General features: G+C 45.9%; 1 protein-coding gene across 1 annotated transcript in view; it reads left to right on the forward strand.

Annotated features, from left to right (window-relative positions):
• NIBAN2 (niban apoptosis regulator 2) overlaps window positions 1-19,560 on the forward strand; it is a 127,831-nt gene that overhangs the window by 90,858 nt on the left and 17,413 nt on the right. Inside the window, exons 6-9 of the mRNA XM_068248284.1 lie at window positions 3,681-3,849; window positions 11,911-12,025; window positions 12,900-13,004; window positions 14,059-14,221. Of these exons, the coding sequence (XP_068104385.1) occupies window positions 3,681-3,849; window positions 11,911-12,025; window positions 12,900-13,004; window positions 14,059-14,221 (552 nt within the window). The remainder of the gene's footprint in view (window positions 1-3,680; window positions 3,850-11,910; window positions 12,026-12,899; window positions 13,005-14,058; window positions 14,222-19,560) is intronic.

A 19,560-nucleotide genomic window follows, 5' to 3' on the forward strand; every position in this document is an offset into this window, starting at 1 on the left:
AGGAATTGTCTTTTCTAAGGTGGTCAGGGGTTAGGAAGGTCCTAGGATTTTTTAAGGAAAATAAAAATTGAGATCAATACAACATGCATGCCAGTTTCAACAGCAAAGCATGCCTTTGTGTTGTGAAGTAGCCCTAACGACTGTATTATAAACACAGAGATTTATAGCAGCGACCTATCAAATCTCATATTGCCCATAAATCTCTTGTACAGCTGTTGCTTATGTTGTCTAAAGGAGTTGCTGATAACTGTGTCACTACCCGCCACCTGTAGCCTCATAGGCTTTTATTGTGGTAGCAACAACCTGCTGGCTTTGAGCATCACACCTGCTTCTTGCCTTTTACCAGCAGTTCTGCTGTAGGATCAGATGTTGTTGCTGCAGTGCAAGCCTGGGAGCTGGAGAGTCAGAGTTAGCTGCTACTCCATTACATTATGTTAGTTTTGACAGGGTCATAACTACAAATCATAGAGCTCCCCTGTAAAATCATGATTGGGTGACCTCCCCACCACATAGCAAATTCAACTAGCATAACAAGGCACGCCACCATTCTTACACAATTAGTAGTTGAGTAGTATGGCATCCTCCTTACGCATAACAAATGCTGTCTAATTTCTAATAGCGTAAATAAACAAACAGCTGCTTCTGACAACAAAGATGTTGCCATTTGTGATAAATGTCAGAATGTAAATCAGGGTAAGGAACAATTTTACAATAGGTAATAGGTCTGGGAAATGCTGGTCTTTAGCATGAATGAAGCCATGGCATGTGGCTGCATTTAGGCTGCTTTCACAGTAAGACGTTACAGGCGCATGTTAGAGCAGCCGGTAACACAGCCCAACTCACAGTAATGAGAAATCAATGGGCTGTTCACAGTGGCCACGTTGCGTTAGAGCGTAACGCTGCATATTCAAAGAAAGTGCAGCATGCTGTGCGTTATACGCGGTTTTAGCCGCGTCAGACTGTTTGCACATGCTTAGTGCAGAAGGGGAGAGTCCGCTATTGTCCCTAGCCACATGGCTAATTAATATTCACTGCACTGTGTGACATGCAGTGTTTACTTCCTGGAGCGGCCACTTTGTGCGGCGATTTGCTGGCGGGACCACGTGATGTGGAGTGTTCCGATCACGTGGTCTCCAGTCTTTGGACGCATGCGCCGTTTTCGTTCTACAAGTATCGAATGAAAACTGCGCACCAAGAGACGCATAACTCGTCTCTGTGTAGCGTCCGAGTTTAGCACCACCATGCGTTGCGTTAGGGGAGCGTTATGCGACCTTAACGTCCCCTCTAACGCAACGTCTCTGTGTGAAAGAGGCTTTAATAGATAAAATAATAAACAAACTACCATGATAAGTAATGGGAACACAGTTCCTAAACTCAAGAGAGCTGAGAGGTGATATAATGACATGGGAATCACTTTTTGGTGGTTGGCCATATAGATGATTCATAGGAATCCAGGAATGTGTGACTGAGCTGGGAGGGAGTGTCTCCATTTTATGTATTAGTAAGCGGGAGAGCAGAATGCTTCTCCTTCTCCTTTCTCACCCTGCCTTTTATGACATCATACCACATGGTCTGCTCCAGACACCCATGGCACAGTATAGCAGATAAATGTAACTTGTAGATTTTCCTCTAATTCTGTGTATGTGAAGGGCCGAGATGCTTACGGCCAACTTCTTATTTCATGCACTGCCGTAGGGGACTGGTAGGTGCTTATATCCCAGCTAAACCCCCACAATGAACAAGCCAAAAACTGAACGGAATCTGGTAGATTTGGTTGAATGTTCTGTGTAGAGGCAACTATTTCAATATTAAGTTATAAATGTAGTCAGTGTTTGCTCATCTTTTTCTGCTGCTTTTAGGCCGGTTCACACGGACATTCTTTGGGCTGGAAACGGCAGCTGTGGCGCTCGTTTAATGAATGGGCAGCACCTTTACTGTCATCCAAGCAAATGCCATATTTTTATCCCTATTTTTCACGCTGTGTAAAACGTAGCTTCCAGGACCGCTTCTCAATGTCCCACTGCAGGGGAGAAAACTGCTGCGTGCCGCCAGAAGCCACTAAATGCTTTCCTGCCAGCATGCAGTATAGCATTCAGGTGATCTGCTGAGCAGAAGCCTATGTGAACAGGCCCTAACTGCGACATCTTTGCTGCTGGCAGGTGCATTACTGCAGAAAGTCTGTTTACTGTGTGTTCCGAAGCCAGCAGAAATTACACCTGGTCAGATCTAAAAAGCCTAGGCTAAACATCACTGGGGGGGCGGGGCTACATAATAATAAACAGCAATATATAAACATTGGAAGTGTTTCTGATGCTGAAACCAAAATTACTGTCAAAGTGCTTTATCTTTAATAATTTACCACATTTTACTTTGTAGCTAGAGTGTCTCTTTAACCACTTGCCGACCGCCCACTACCTATGTACGCCGGCAAGGTGGCTCTCCCAGGACCGCGTAACGCCAATCGGCGGCGGGACCTGGGAGACTGATTAGCCTGGGATCGCGCGCAGGGGTGCACGCGCATCCGCTGGCATTAGGCTCCGCCCACCCGCGACGTCACCCCGCCGGCCAATTAGCAGCACTGGTGGGTTGTTAACGCTCCAATCTCCCTGTACAAAAGTGTATAATACACTTTATGTATACAAAGTGTATTATACAGGCTGCCTCCTCCCCTGGTGGTCCCAGTGATCAAGCGACCACCAGGGGAGGAGGCAGCCCTTGTAGTCACACACACACACTGATCCTGCCCCCTGATCGCCCACAGCAACCCTCAACCCCCCCCCCCCCCTGATCACCCCCTCAGACCACTGTTTCCACCCAATCACCCCCCTAATCGCCCATCAATCACCCCCTGTCACTATCTGTCAACGCTATATTTTAGATTAGGTCCTAAACTGCCCCCTGGGGGCTCCTGATCACTCCCCCCCACCACACACCCTTAGATCCTCCCCAGACACCCCCTTCCCCTGTGTACTGTATACATCTATTCTCCCCTGTCAATCACCCCCTGTCACTGCCACCCATCAGATCAGACCCTAACCTGCCCCTTGCGGGCACCCAATCACCCGCCCCCACCCTCAGATCGCTCTCAGACCCCCTCTGATCAACTTGCCAGTGCATTGCTTGCATATATTCTCCCCAGTAATCCCCTACTGATCACCTATCAATCACCCTGTCACCCCCTGTCACTGCTACCCATCAGATCAGACCCTAATCTGCCCCTTGTGGGCACCCAAACACCCGCCCACACCCTCAGCCCCCCCCCCCCCCTGATCACCTCACCAGTGCATTGATTGCATCTATCCTCCCCTCTAATCAACCCCTGAGACACCCATCAATCGTCTCCTGTCACCCCCTAGCACTCCTACCCATCAGATCAGGCCCTAATCTGCCCCCTGCGGGCTTTTGATCACCAGCCCACACCCTCAGATCCCCATCAGAAGAAAGCTGTATTAGTGACAAGAAAAGGAGGTAAAATTCATTTAGGTGGTAGGTTGTATGACCAAGCAATAAACCGTTAAAGCTGCAGTGGTGTGAATGGAAAAAGTGTCTGGTCCTTAAGGGGTAGAAAGATTTAAGAAGGTTTTAAGTCTGCAGCCCTTAAGTGGTTAAATAGAGCTAAACATTACTATTGTGCAGTATATTTGCCTGTGAGTAACCTCTTCACCTTGGTTTCCCTGCAGGTGGTAAAGTGAAGACTGGCAGCACACAAATGAAATGTGCCACGGAGTTCCCTGTCATTCTGTGGCACCCCTACTGCCGCCATTACCAGTTCTGTGTCATGACTGAGCGGGAGCAGCAGAGATGGAGCGCGGTGTTCCAGGACTGCGTGCGTCACTGCAACAATGGTACGTAAGGGAACCATGAAGGGAAGAGGAGGGGCTGGGATAATCATTAGCCCGGGTACCAGATATAAAACGAGTCAGTGCAGTAATTAATGTCACGTACATCTGTAGACTGATGTGGCTGCTCTAGCAGATCCAAGCAGCAGATAATACCAACATAACACTGTGCTCTGCTTTGTGCTAGCCACATGAAGATATTTTAAAAGATTTTAAAATTCTCACAAGACTTGGAAGCGATCGTATAGTTGCTTTAAAAACAATGAAGGCATTTCAGTCCAGTCAAAGTAAATTGTTCTCTATTTGATAAAATGATAGCACATAATTAAAACTGACCACAGTTTTGTGATCTTTAAGTTTTAGTTGTGTGGTTTGTTTTTTAAAATTGGTTGTTGTATGATGATGATCTTAATGTCTGCGGCTAGCTTAGCACTATACTGTCAGAAGTAGATCCGGCTCCACTTACCTCACCCTTTTTTGGTGGGCAATAGTTAAACAACAAAAAAAGATAACCAAAGAAACTAAAATTGCAGATAAGATCACATGACTGCCCAGGTAGTGGACAGAATGGCCACAGACTGCAAAAAGAGCTATTTTGGTGACATGATTCTGATTTTCACCTTCTATTTAGACAACTTCTTTACATAACCCCCCCCCCCCCCCACCCCTTTTTGTCTTCCCCCAATGCAAATCTGGTCTTAGCAGAGGTGCAGGGGAGGGAGGAGGCTGTTACCTCAGCCCCATAAGCATACAGGACACTGAATAACACTTGACTCAGCAACAGCATAATAACATTTAAAAAAATGTCTTTGCAGATGTAATGCAGCATTTGTAGTAGCTGTAACAGTGTGTCCTACTTCCTTTCATGGAAGCAGATCTAGGGTTAGCATCCTGTGTCAACAAATAGCTGCTCTACTGAGGCAGCCAGCTGACACAGCTGAGAGATCAAATTACACTCATGGTTCGGCACAGATGAGAGGGAAATAAGCTAAACTTTCTAAAGACATACAGGGTGCACTTCTCTGTTTTCCTTCTGTCCTCTGCAAGAGTTCAGGTCCACTTTAACTGAGAGGAATATGAATGTTTCATTTTAAACAATACCAGTTGCCAGTCGTGCTGATCTCTTTGGCTGCAGTAGTGGCTGAATCGCATGCAGGTAATGCAGTCTGACTTCAGTTAGAGCACCTGATCTGCATGCTTGTTGAGGGGCTGTGGCTAAAAATATTAGACACACAGGATTGGTTGCAGAGACAGGCAACTGGTATTATTTTTAAAAGGAAAAATCCATATCTTTATAAGTTTAGGTTCCCTTTAAGGGCCCATTTCCACCAGCGTGTTTGCGCTGGCTGAATCGCAAAGACGCAAACCACTAGCGATTTTACAATCGCTACGGTTTGCTTTTTAACATAGAAATCGCGGTAGGTCATTTCCACTACCGCGATTCGTTTTTTACGGGAACGCGAACGCGCGGCGGAGCGATATTTGCCGCGATTTTGCTATGCAGTGCATAGCATAGCAAAATCGCGGCCGCAAACGTCGGGGAATCGCCGGTAATTGTGATTCAGCAATTGCTAGCGTTCAGCGTGAACGCTAGCGAATGCTAGTGGAAAAGGGCCCTAAGGGTCTGTAATATAGCCAAAAAATACAGTAGCCTGATATCTTGTATAACAAGCCTATGAATGGACACCCTCACATTTGACTGCAATGCTTGTATAATGGAACAATAGGACAGATAGTAAGAGAGCATATTTGCATCTCAGCTGTGCTGGGAGGCTTTCTTGTTTTCTGCTCGGTTGGTATTTCTTGTCTGTGTCTCTCTTCCTCTTCATATCGTCTACATGAACCGTCTCCTGCTCGTCTTTAAAGGATACCACAACTGAAATGTGACATAATGAGATAGACATGTGTATGTACAGTGCCTAGCACACAGATAACTATGCTGTGTTCCTTTTTTTCTTTCTCTGCCTGAAAGAGTTAAATATCAGGTATGTAAGTGGCTGACTAAGTCCTGACTCAGACAGGAAGTGACTACAGTGTGACCCTCACTGATAAGAAATTCCCCTTTTTTACCTCTTTCTTGCTCTCAGAAGCCATTTTCTGCTAGGAAAGTGTTTTATAGTTGGAATTTCTTATCAGTGAGGGTCACACTGTAGTCACTTCCTGTCTGAGTCAGGACTGAGTCAGCCACTTACATACCTGATATTTAACTCTTTCAGGCAGAGAAAGAAAAAAAGGAACACAGCATAGTTATCTGTGTGCTAGGCACTGTACATACACATGTCTATCTCATTATGTCACATTTCAGTTGTGGTATCCTTTAAATAATGCCTTCCTGAATGAGCTGCGAGTCTATCGTTTGTTTTGGTTGTTGCCTTTTGTCTCCCACTTGTTGTGCCTTGTCCTCCTCTATGGTACTCGGATACACACAATTACACCTCTATGACTCACACCTGCATGTCACACCTGTGCAGCCCTGTGTTAGAGCCTACTGTCTTCATGGGCGGTATGGAGCTGGATCTGTAAGAGATGCCACACAACAGAGATCAGATCTCTGGGAAGTTTAAGTGGCACTCCGCGCTGAACCTGTAAGCAGGCCTAGATTTATATCACAGGAGCCTATAGGCACAGATGTCCTGCCCTCCCATCAACCTACAAACACCCACTGAACTGTACCGCAAGTGTGATGGCTGGCCCAGCTGAGCTGTCACTTCTTCTTACTTACTTCCCTTGCCTGTTATAGGTAGCTACAGGTGCCCCTTAGTATTAGGTAGCCAGAGCTTTCCTAAGTATTAAGCAACTAGAGGTGCCCCCAATTATTAGGTAGTTATAGGTGCCTCCGACTGAAGGGAGATATGGACACTGGAATGCCGAGACCTGGATGAAGAACCTCTCATTTACACTCCGCTGTAGACTCTGCATAGGCAAGGCGGAAGGGAGGCACCTTTCCATCATCAAGCACCTGTAGGCACGTGCCTACAGTGCCTTATGGTAAATCCCACCCTGCCTGTAAGAGTTTGTGCTTACCATCTTGCTGGCCACCTAAAGCCTCCTCTTGTCTAGGTTACTGCAGTGATAGATCATGCCCATGTAGTGTCCTGACCTTGCTACAGGACAATGTAAGTCTCTCTTGTCCAGCTACATTCTTCACAAAGTAGCATGTTGGACTGAGGCTCCCTAGTAAAGGGCAGGTTATGTGGGTGGATGTGGAAACTCTGGGACACTGTCTGGCCTCCTCAGTCTGCAAGAGGTCATAAAGTAAAGCCAGTGGTTGAATCAGCAGACCAGAATCATCCGCCCACAACTGAAATGTGTCTGGTGTGGCATTTTAATGTGGACCTAACCTCCCATTATTCTTTTACAGTATATTATTTTGTATTACACATTTATATAGTGTCAGTGCTTTCTCTGCAGTGATGTGCAGAGTACATTAGACCAATCACATCAATAATAGTCTAATATCCACACAATAGTCTTAGTATTTTGGAATCGCACACTCCATGCAACAGTTAAGGAGGCCATAAATCTACCGATTCTGTGTACCATACGACCACCCGATTCAATAATTTGACCATAACGGATGAAGATCTGTGCAATAAGCATGCCTGATCAATGATTTAGTCAAATCTCGGTTGCAAGTGCTCAATCTCCTGCACGGCAGCAACAGCATTTGATATCACAACACCACCTGCCTGGCTGCCCCCAGTTGCAAACGTCACTCCCCCCCCCCCCCCCCGAACCCCTCTCCCCCGCCCGCAGTGTAAATTCTCACCTGTCCAGCTGCCGCAACTCCTGGTCTCCCCCGTGTGGCACCAGGTGTATTTGTGATGTCGCACATGCACGTGGTATACGCGCTCCATGCAACGGAGGCAGGGTGTCTCAGCAGCTGGACAGGTGGGATTTACAATGAAAGGTCACGGGGGGAGGGGGGGGGGGTATTGTGGCAGAATTGGGAGTGTCCCAAGGTTGATTCCTGACAGATTTCATGCCTAAATCTATTGGGAATCAGTCTGAGGTGTGTGGACAGCCATCGGAGCTCTCTTCTATCAGAGATCACTAGATATATGGGCACCTTAAGAAATTGCCTTTTTTCAAAAAGAGGACAGGAACAAAATACATTTTCTACCAATTCATAGAGCCTTCTGTTCTCTTTCACCCCCCCCCCCCCCCCCCCCCCTTTGCTGCCTGATTACGCTATTCCTCTGTCTATCAAGTCATTCTTTTCATTTGTGTAGAAAACTGAATTTTCATGAAAGTGGAACAGCATTTAAAACCTGGTATTTAGCAACAGACAGAGGAGGTTTAACTTCCCTAATAAGAAGGTCATAATACTTTTTTTCTTTCTTGCTATCCACATTTGATTAGAGCCACACCCTGGAAGTGTTATAAAACAATACATAAACTTAATATTAAAAACACATCAAGCCACACACACACTAATCACGCCTTAAAACAATAATAGGAGATCAGTTCTATTGGAAGGATGGCAGGATGTTTTTTTTTAACCTCCCTGGCGGTATGGACGAGCTGAGTTCGTCCAGCAAAAACTTGCAAAAAACGTTAATGACGAGCTGAGCTCGTCCATGCCGACAGGGAGATTTCCTGTTTCTCTGCCCCACCGGCTGCATTTTTTTCTTATCAGAGGGATTCCCCATTATGGCTGGATGCCTGACTGCTTGCTGTGGGTAGCGATCTGTGCTACCCACAGTGTGCAGAACAAGCATCCAGCCACCCTAGGGAATCCCTGGGCAGCCAGCGGGGCAGAGAATGTGCGGGGGATCCCCCTTGTATGTGGAGGCTGTGCTGGCGGGGGATCCCCCTCTGTGCGGGCGGGGGGAACCCCTTTATATGGTGGCTGTTGCGGGCAGGGGATCCCCCTCTGTGCGGGTGGGGGGATCCCCGTTCTATTGTGGCTGTTGCGGGCGGCCTATCCCCCTCCTCCCCCTCCCTCCCGATGTCCCCCCTCCCGATCTCCTCCCCCCCCCCCCCCTCTAAGCCCATTGAGTAAATAGATTTACTCACCGAGGGCTTTCTCCAGCGACGGCAGCAGCACTTCCTCCTCCATCTCCGAAGTCCCGGTCTCTGTACAGTTACATTATGAGGCTTGGTGACGTCACCAAGTCTCGTAATGTAACTGTACAGAGAACGAGACTTCGGAGATGGAGGAGGAAGTGCTGCTGCCGTCGCTGGAGAAAGCCCTCGGTGAGTAAATCTATTTACTCAATGGGCTTAGAGGGGGGGCGGGGGGAGGAGATCGGGAGGGGGGGACATCGGGAGGGAGGGGGAGGAGGGGGATAGGCCGCCTGCAACAGCCACAATAGAAGGGGGATCCCCCCACCTGCACAGAGGGGGATCCCCCTGCCCGCAAAAGCCACAATAGAAGCGGCATCCCCCCACCCGCACAGAGGGGGATCCCCCGCCCGCAATAGCCACCATATAAAGGGGTTCCCCCCGCCCGCACAGAGGGGGATCCCCCGCCAGCACAGCCTCCACATACAAGGGGGATCCCCCGCACATTCTCTGCCCCGCTGGCTGCCCAGGGATTCCCTAGGGTGGCTGGATGCTTGTTCTGCACGCTGTGGGTAGCACAGATCGCTACCCACAGCGTGCTGGGGGGGGGAGGATCGGGAGCGGGACATCTGGCTACCTATAAATCTGGCTAAACACCTGGCTCACTATATACCTGGCTAAACATCTGGCTCACTATATACCTGGCTAAACATCTGGCTCGCTGTATACCTGGCTAAACATCTGGCTCACTATATACCTGGCTAAACATCTGGCTCGCCATATACCTGGCTAAACACCTGGCTCACTATATACCTGGCTAACTATACTTGGCTAACTATACCTGGCTGCACATCTGGCTAACTATACCTGGCTGCACATCTTCTACCTATACATCTGGGTCTTATACTCACCATTGGCATGCTGATCCCTCGTCGCGTACCTCTGATAGCTTCCCCAGTGTCTTCTTCCATGTCCCTTGGCGGATTTTGCTTCTTCCTCAGCGATCACATGTCCCCCGTTGATCGGCGTTGATGACACCAGGGTCACACAGCGTCATCAACATCTTGCAGAAAACACTTTTTTTTTTAAATTGAATTCAATACAATAATCTGTATTAAATTTGATATTAAAAAAAAATTGGTTGCAAAAAAAAATGGTTGCAAATTATTGGAAATTAATTGAAACACTTTTTGCACGGAAATCCTGGGGAAACTGAACGCCAGGGTGGTTAAACCTACAAGTCTCAGACTTTCGCAATTTGTTTCCTTTTCATCCACCCTCCGAATGGGACTGATCTCAGGCGTTGTAAGTTCTGGGACGCAGTGAGCCCTCTGCTGGAGAGATGGACAGGTGCTGTTCAGCAGATTTAATCATTATGATCTAATCCCTGCTAGAGATTGATGCCTCCATGTGGCTTAAAGAGGAGCTCCAGCCTAAACAAACATACTGTCATTAAGTTACATTAGTTATGTTAATTAAAATAGATAGGTAAAATAATCTCTTACCCACCCTGTTTTAAAAGAACAGGCAAATGTTTGATTTCATGAGGGCAGCCATCTTTTTGGTTGAAAAGAGGTGACAGGGAGCATAAGACACAGTTCCAACTGTCCTGTGTGCTGAGCACCTCTCCCAGTTGCTAGGCAAAGTGAACAACATAGGAAATCCCATCACGCTCTGCACAGCATCGGGTAAAAAAAGCCCGGGCTTTTTTTCTTTGATGTGTGGGAGCTTAGGTAAAAATACAGCTAAAAATGATGCTTTGTTAAGAAAAACAAAGTTCTGATGCTGTGAAACTGTTAAAGAAACACCAAGCCTTTTCAGTTCTGCTGAGTAGATTTTTAGTCCGGAGGTTCCCTTTAACGATCACGCCAGCTAGAAAGATCTCTCTCAAAAGAGGGCGGTCTGTAGTATGGCTGTAGCAACAGTAGATTTCGGAATCGAGACTTACCACAACTCCCCATTTAAAATGTGCTCCCCCAGACCCATGGAGAGTGTTGCAGCTGAGTGCACAAAGGGCACCAATGGCAAATTATTGCACAGTTGCAGGTTTTCCTACTTAGAGGAACTGTAACCAAGGATTGAACTTCATCCTAATCAGTTGCCAATACCCCTTTTCCCATCATAAATCTTTACCTTTTCTCAAATAGATCATTAGCAGGGTCTGTATGGCTAAATTTGTGGTTAAACCCCTCCCACAATGTGATGTAAGGACCTAGGGCCTGACAGTTTCCTGTCTGTGAGCCTTATTGCATTGTGGAAAATAACAGCTGTTTCCAACTGCCAAGCAACTAATATCTCCCGCTGTGCTTATGTATATCTATAAAAAAAAACTTTTATTTTATTGTTAGGGGGTGTCGTTATAGATAATGGCAGTTAGTGCTGTCTGTTTTTGGTTTTTTTGGTTTTTTTATGTCTGCCAGTAGTAACAATGATGAGGTGCAGGCTGATTGTGGATCAAACAACATGAACGAATTACAGGGCGAATATCAATCATTTCTTGATCTCTTCTATTTTTTAAATTCTCGGTTTGCAATGTATTGATTTATCCCCCCCCCCCCCCTTTTTTCTGCTTAAAGAGTCTCTGTAACAAAAAATTATCCTGTTTTCTACCATCCTACAAGTTCCTAAACCTATTCTAATGTGCTCTGGCTTACTGCAGCACTTTCTACTATCACCGTCTCTGTAATACATCAACTTATCTTTCCCCTGTCGGATTTGGGATTTGTCGCCCTGTATCTGGAAGGCTGCCAACTCCTGGCCGCAATAGCAGCATAAGGGGCGATATACAGGCTGGGAACGCGAACAATCACTTGCGTTCCCATGCCTGTCGGCCGGTGACGGCCAAACCGGAAGTGTTCGCCGGCGGGTGCAGAGGCATCGGAGCGGAACTGCGAGGGCACCGATCGTCTGCAAGGAGCTGAGGGAAGCCCCAGGTGAGTTCATCTCATTTTTTTTTTTTTTTTACTTTAGGTTATCTTTAAGTTCCTCCTTAATTTTGTCTGAGGCCTGTAGAAAGGCATTCGGAGCAGCAGAGGAACTCATCTGTAATGGCTTCTCCTTTCAGGTATCCAGAAGATGCTCGAGTGGAATCTGCCGCATTTACAGACTCTGTGAGGCTTTATAGACAAGCACGAGACCAGTATGGAACATGGGATATGCTGTGTGGCAATCAAGTTCAGGTATATGGCTAGCAATGTTCTGGCTACGAAATGTTTAATATAGAAGGCACAGCAGATTTTTTTGTGATAGTTGGGGAGGTGAAAAAACCTGCATAGACTTTTATTGCTTTCTGTATTCCTGTAGGCGAGATTTCTAAACTTTTCCCAGGGAGACGCCTAATGTTGGAAGAAATCTCCCCAAATGTTGGAAGGGTGCTTGGCTGGGGAAAGGGACTTGTATTAAACTTGCATGCAAGATGCATCGCGTGGAGTAATAAAGCATGTGATCCTTCCTGCACAGTAGTGGGCGACTTCACTAAGTCACACACTGTACCATGCAACACAGTGGATCAAGAAAGAGGACTGGGAGGGCAGCGAGGGCACCTACAAGACTATAGGGGCTGGAAGGAGCCCCAGGTAAGTACATTTTATTTTCTACTAGGGTATCCTTTAAGAGCCGCCTCGGGTGAGAATCTGTGTGAAAGGGAGGTCCCCAACATCACCTATAGATAGTGTAGGATAGTGTATCCTGTATAGCAAAAGACAAATTGTTAGCTTCTCGGCTAGCATCACATCTGTGGTCCTACTCCATGTATATAAGCATTACCAGTGGGAATATGAGATGGGGAGGAGTTTGTACAGATGTATCTGCAGTGCGTTTGTACAGTTATCAGGAAGTAAAACTAGAGGGCCAAGCCAGTCAGGTGTATTGTAAAAAGCAGTTGAGCAATGCAGGGCAATGTATGTATTGATAATGCAAATGTACTATCATATGCTTTACAAATAGAAGGCTGAACTAGGACTATGTGGACTGACTTGTTGAACATGTGCAATGATGGGTATGTCTGCTTTGGAACTAGGCATGTACTAAACTGATACTGGATACATTACACAGGTTCTCAGCAATCTGGTGATGGACTCCCTGGTCTCTGATCTGAAGAACATCATCGGCCCAAAACTTCGAGGAAAGCCTCAGGAGCGACAGAGGGTCTGGCTGCTGGTAAGTGACGAGTAGGACTATCCACTGAGAGGGTCACAGTGGACAATTGTAACTCCGGGTTGGACGCGGTGATGACCAGCCGAACCAACAGACTGAATAGCCATGCTAACGCCAAGATGTAGGGAAAGGCTATTAGCCATATTCACAAATATTTATTTAAACCTCTCAGGAACCTGACATGTGGACATTTGATATGCCCTTTGTTTTAGCTTTCTGTGTGCAGCAGACTTCCTGTGCGAAAGTCAATGGAAGGAAACAGCTGGCATATTAGTGGAATCTAGTAGCTAACAATAGCAGGCAATGCATTAAACTCAAACAGTGAAATTACGCATTGCTAAAGATATCATAAAGGCGCACAAAAGTAAAAGTAAACCTAAACCCTTACTTTGACTGCACAAATGGGCACTTAGGCAGAAAGGATATAGGAAAACGTTGCTTTTAGGCACTTGATGCTGAAGTGCACCTAGTTCTTATGAGACTGGTGTATGTTCTGTGCCCCATGTACAGTACATGCTGATCTAGTGCTAGTGGTGGTGGTAGGGGGGGGGGGGGGGGGGGGGGGCAGGTGGTTTAAATGGCATTCTGTCTTCTATGACTCAAAGATGATTAAAACGGCACTCCAGACTCCAAATAAAAGGAACCATTGTGTATCCACCTAATAACAGATTTGGCAGTACAACGTAGAATTTGTCAAGTCACTTTTTTTCTTTTTTGCAAATGCTGCATTGTCTGTAATGTCTTTGCAGTTGTTTAGAATGCAGCTGTTATCTTATCTCAGCACAGGGCAGGGGTCTGATCACTCTGCAGGAAACAGAGCTAGATACAGGGGGGGGGGGGGGGGGGGCATATTGTCTGAGCTGTCTATCACACTCAGAAAAGTTGCAGATAATTTGACTTTTCACATGATTAAAAATATACTTGTTAGAGAAAATGTTTTATGATTGTATTTACTAGCTGTCCTTTCAAAGCTCCCATCTGTACATTGTGGAGGATGACCTTCAGCATGTCATGCTTTCTGTGTAGCGGCATGTTAAGATGTGGCCTCTGTGTTCAGATTTCAGATACTATATACAGAATGGTGCATGAACAGTGTCGCATTTTCTATGACGGTCTTGAGAGGCGCTGCAGCGAAAGGAGAGCAGAGATGGAGAGTCAGATCCGAACGGACATGGACCAGATTATTGCCTGCAAGGAGCATGTCTCCAGCAAGATTAGAGGTAAGAAGCAGCCAGACTTCTCTTATTTGTATCCTTTGTGCACTTGTGGGCTCTATCCTTGATGAACTTGCTGAACATGAACAAATGTTGAGGTGAGCCAGTATGCATTGGAGGGCAGTAGGACCCCCTTTGCCTTTCCTAAGTCTAAATCTTGAGCAGTCCCACCATATGTCACCCCATTTACATGTAAACATGACCAATTTTACTGTATATACTGTACAGTATATATTGTTTTGGTTCTCCCAACTGATTGGAATATGGTTGGACTAATTTTCTGAAAGGTTGCTTGTGTTTTGGCTCATTTGTACCAGCCCTGAAGCAGGGCCATAGTATTAGGATAGATTCACTTATCTGCTGAGTATTCCTAAGTCATTATAATTCTGCAGGTGTGGTTTTGAAATTATATTTTTTTTTACCCTTATTTAGTATTTTTGGGGAGGAATTATAATAGTTGCTGCTCATTTCTATGGTCTTTCCGGAAGCTTCTGTCCTGTCGCCCACCTCTACTCATGCTGGTGACTCCCAGCTCCTGAGTGTGCCTAACAGTATAACATGTCACTGCCCCACAGAAAACTGCTGTCCTGTCAGCTGCCTCACCTCATGCTGGTGACTCCCAGCTCCTGAGTGTGCCTAACAGTATAACATGTCACTGCCTCACAGAAAACTGCTGTCCTCTCAGCTGCCTCACCTCATGCTGGTGACTCCCAGCTCCTGAGTATGCCTGACAGTATAACATGTCACTGCCCCATGGAGAACTGCTGTCCTGTCAGCTGCCTCACCTCATGCTGGTGACTCCCAGCTCCTGAGTGTGCCTAACAGTATAACATGTCACTGCCTCACAGAAAACTGCTGTCCTCTCAGCTGCCTCACCTCATGCTGGTGACTCCCAGCTCCTGAGTATGCCTGACAGTATAACATGTCACTGCCCCATGGAGAACTGCTGTCCTGTCAGCTGCCTCACCTCATGCTGGTGACTCCCAGCTCCTGAGTGTGCCTAACAGTATAACATGTCACTGCCTCACAGAAAACTGCTGTCCTCTCAGCTGCCTCACCTCATGCTGGTGACTCCCAGCTCCTGAGTATGCCTGACAGTATAACATGTCACTGCCCCATGGAGAACTGCTGTCCTGTCAGCTGCCTCACCTCATGCTGGTGACTCCCAGCTCCTGAGTGTGCCTAACAGTATAACATGTCACTGCCTCACAGAAAACTGCTGTCCTCTCAGCTGCCTCACCTCATGCTGGTGACTCCCAGCTCCTGAGTATGCCTGACAGTATAACATGTCACTGCCCCATGGAGAACTGCTGTCCTGTCAGCTGCCTCACCTCATGCTTGTGACTTCCAGCTCCCGAGTGTGCCTAACAGTATAACATGTCACTGCCCCACAAAAAACTGCTGTCCTGTCAGCTGTCTCACCTCATGCTGGTGACTCCCAGCTCCCGAGTGTGCCTAACAGTATAACCTGTCACTGCCCCACAATTATATCTACATTCCTCTGGGATGTAGGGCTCTGTCATTTGTTTCTGTTCTGCACACTTAGAAGCTATTAGATGGCTCATGTGCATAATGTCAATTCACAGAGCAGAAACTCGGGCCACGCAAGGCTGACTCCAGAGATGCAGGTAGATGTCCAAATGATGTATAAGTAAGCCTGCACAATTCTAGTAATTTACAATAACACACATTGTTGCTAGTTGTGAATAGCACTTTATAAGGGTAAACCCTAATCATTGATTCAGATAGTTTGCATTACTGGGCTTGCTCACCATAGGATAATGGTAAAACAGAGGCGCCAAGAAGGAAAATATACAATAAATGAAAAGTTTAAAAATAGGAGGTAGTGGTGGCCTTGCCTCCCAATTGATGTCTTGAATCATCTGATTCAAGTAAAAAAAACTTTATTGTACGCTCCACCATAGGAGATCTCATTGGAATGATGGAAGTGCTGCATTTTCTGTTGGTGGTCCCTGTGTCTTCCCCAACCTGCAGTCATGGATGATGATCCCAGAACTGCCATCCTACAAGAGGGACTTGTCACCCACCCTTCTGTGTTCATAAGCTGGTCCAGAGCCTCTCCTGCCCTCCTGAAAGTCACTGGAAGGGAAGTGTTCCTCAAGCTATTTATCCCCCCGCAATCTGCTCTGGATTCTGAGTTCCTCAATATGGAGACCTCAAACAGAAGTGCAGTTCTTTGGGTTGGGGGGAGCTTAGCTAGAGAAGCATATAGAGGTACCTTTCATCATAATAGTGCCAGTAGAGTATGGTACCATGTTAGCCATCAGTAAAAGGAAGAAGGTGTGAAGAAGTTTTTACCTCTTGCTTATATAGAGGCAGGCTTCCAATGTGAATTATTGAACAGGGTTCATTTTTTTTTAAATCGCTCCATCAGTAATGCTTGAATAGTAAAAGTAAAAGACACTGTACAGTGATTGTAGTTTCCATTTTGTTGTCTTTCTTTAGATGGCTCCATAACATTATAGGGCATCATTACAGCCAAGAGACTTAGCATTTACAATGTTAGTCAAGACAAATTATATTATTAATGCCCTTTTCTCCTGAAGGACTCAAAGTGCTTGATCTGCAGCCACTAGGGTGCGCTCTACAGGCAGTAGCAGTGTTAGGGAGACTAGGCCAAGGACTCCTCACTGAAAAGGTGCTGGCTTATTGACCAGGAAGAGCCGAGATTCAAACCCAGGTCTCCTGTGTCAAAGGCAGGGCCCTTAAGCAGTGCACCATCCAGCCACAGTTAGAGACTGGGTTACTGCAGCAGTAAAGTGACCTCTTCTACTCACTAAACATTACCAGCCAAAACAGCAGATGGTGACAATAAGTGTAAATATCACTTGTTCCAAACAAATATGATAAAGTAATAAAACACATATGCCAGTAATATTCTATGCTGATCAGCCACAACACTTACACCACCTGCCTGATACAGGGACATTTTCAGAAGATCCTGTAAGTTGTAGGGTGAGGCTTCCATAAATCTGAGTTGTATTTCCAGAACACCCCACGATGTGTACACACCCAGCCATCCACATACTCCATGGGAAAACATGAGTTGCCTCACCAGGCTACCCTTCTTCCATTGTTCCCCTTCTGATGCTCCTTGTTGGTGCTTTAAGCAGTGGACCAGGGGCAATATAGGCACTCTGGCAACATAGGCACTCTGACTCTGGCTACCAATGGAGAGTTCTGATTAGGATTGGCTTATTGACATTCAAATCCTTGCACAATCTGGGCCCTGGATACACGAATAATTTGTTGCACTGCATCACACCTCCCATAATATTAGATCAAAAGGATCTAATAACTTTGTCACCCCCAGAATCCATCTCATAACCCTTGGAGCCAGAGCCTGGTGCCATGCTGCCCCTACACTTTGGAACTCCCTGACACAAACAATCAGGACATCTCCATCCCTGGAAGTATATAAGTCCAAACTGAAAAAAACACTTATTTAGTCTGGCATTTATGAACACCCGACTATTTCCTCTGTAACACAAAAAAAGTTGCTTGCTGCGAAACGCTAGACGGAACGCAGAGACCCAACTTGGCACATTTTCCCAGACTGGACGGGAAAATGTATCCAGTGAAAGCCTATGAGTACGGACACTGTCCATTCTCACTAGGCTTGTTGCCGCATCTGCGTCGCCCATTTCAATCACTGCTGTGATATAATACTCACATGTCCTGCCGTCCATCATTACCTCTCTGTCCCTCCTACACAGCCCGATGGCTGGTATTGGCATGGGGATTTCCATTGGCTTTCAAAAGACCAATGGGAATCCTCAGCAACAGGGAGAATTCTCATTGGTTCATGTTGGACCAATGAAAATTCTCCCTGTTGCTTGGCAGAATTGAATTGGCCTGATGCATCGGGGGTTCTTGAGACATGCTTTTGTATGCATTGTATTCCCTTGTTATTTTGGCATCATCACCAGTGCTGTTGAGTCGGAGTTGAAGCAATTTCGGGTACCCAGAGTCTGAGTCGGAGTTGGTGATTTCATAAACTGAGGAGTCAGAGTTAGGAGTCGGATGATTTTTGTACCAAAGCCACAGCCCTGGCAAGTATTAGACTAAGGAGTTGGGAGTCTGAACCATTTTGGGTACCTGGAGTTGGAGTCAGTCGATGGTTTCATAAACTGAGTTGTCAGAGTTGGGATGATTTTTGTACCAACTCCGCTGCCCTGGTCATCACCCATGTTGGCGAGGATGACCCAACAGTCGATTCTTGTATATTTAATGTTACAAAAGCAAAACAAAATATTTATTAAAAAAAAAATTGGTCAGTGACTGGCCAATTATGAATTAAAGTGTGTACTGGGTTATAGGAAGTGTTTCTGATGCTGAAACCAGAATATTTCATGTAAAGTGGGTATTCTCCTGACTTCACTGCATTCTTCTATATGATGTCATTATGGTTCCTCTTTAACTGTATCCTGGAGCTGTTTATACTGGATTGATGATATCTGTTGCTGCTCTGCTTTCAGTATGGGCTACTTGCTGTTATAGTTGCTGTCATCTGGCGCTAATTGAAGTGGCTGTGGAGTCTATGCTCAATGCACTGACCACGGACTAATGCCTTGTAATTGAAAACACTAATAGATTGTCTTGTTAAATTCTAAGTTCATGGACTTCAGGATCTTCAGTTTCCACTTTGGACATTGAGAGTTTGGAGCATTGTGTGTGTGGAGGAAAGGGGGGGATCTTTGTGGCCACACTATCTGCACGGAGTTTGTATGTTCTCCCCGTGTCTGTGTGGGTTTCCTCCAGGCACTCTGGTCTCCTCACACTCCAGAGCCAATACAGATAAATTAATTGGCTTCCCATTAAAATTGCCCCGAGACTACGATACAGACACATGACTATGGAAGGGATTAGATTGGGAGCCCCTCTGAGGGACAGTTAAGTGACAAGACGATATACTCTGTACAGCGCTGCGGAAGAATTTGGCGCTATATAACTACTAAAATAATAGTACTAATAATGTTTGATGTGACAGGGATTTGTGATTCACACAACTTGCAGCAGATCACTTTACAGTGCTTGTGAACCTTTTTTTACAATGTTTATTAAGACACTGAAGCGAAAAAAATTGATAAAATGAATTGGTTGTATAGCACACATAATTACTAAAATATTAGTGGCAAAGAAAATATTCTCATATTTTTATTTTCAGGTTTTGTTTTGTTTTTTTTATAACATTGCATCATTCTCTAATATTTGCAGTTATACACTACTCAGCATTCTAAATGATTTTACAGAGCAGGCTAGTGAACTTTTGAACTGTCCTGTACAGGAAAAAAAAAACAATACGGTGCCAGACACTTGAGATA

The sequence above is a fragment of the Hyperolius riggenbachi genome, chromosome 8, assembly GCF_040937935.1.
Source record: "Hyperolius riggenbachi isolate aHypRig1 chromosome 8, aHypRig1.pri, whole genome shotgun sequence".
NCBI lineage: Eukaryota > Metazoa > Chordata > Amphibia > Anura > Hyperoliidae > Hyperolius > Hyperolius riggenbachi.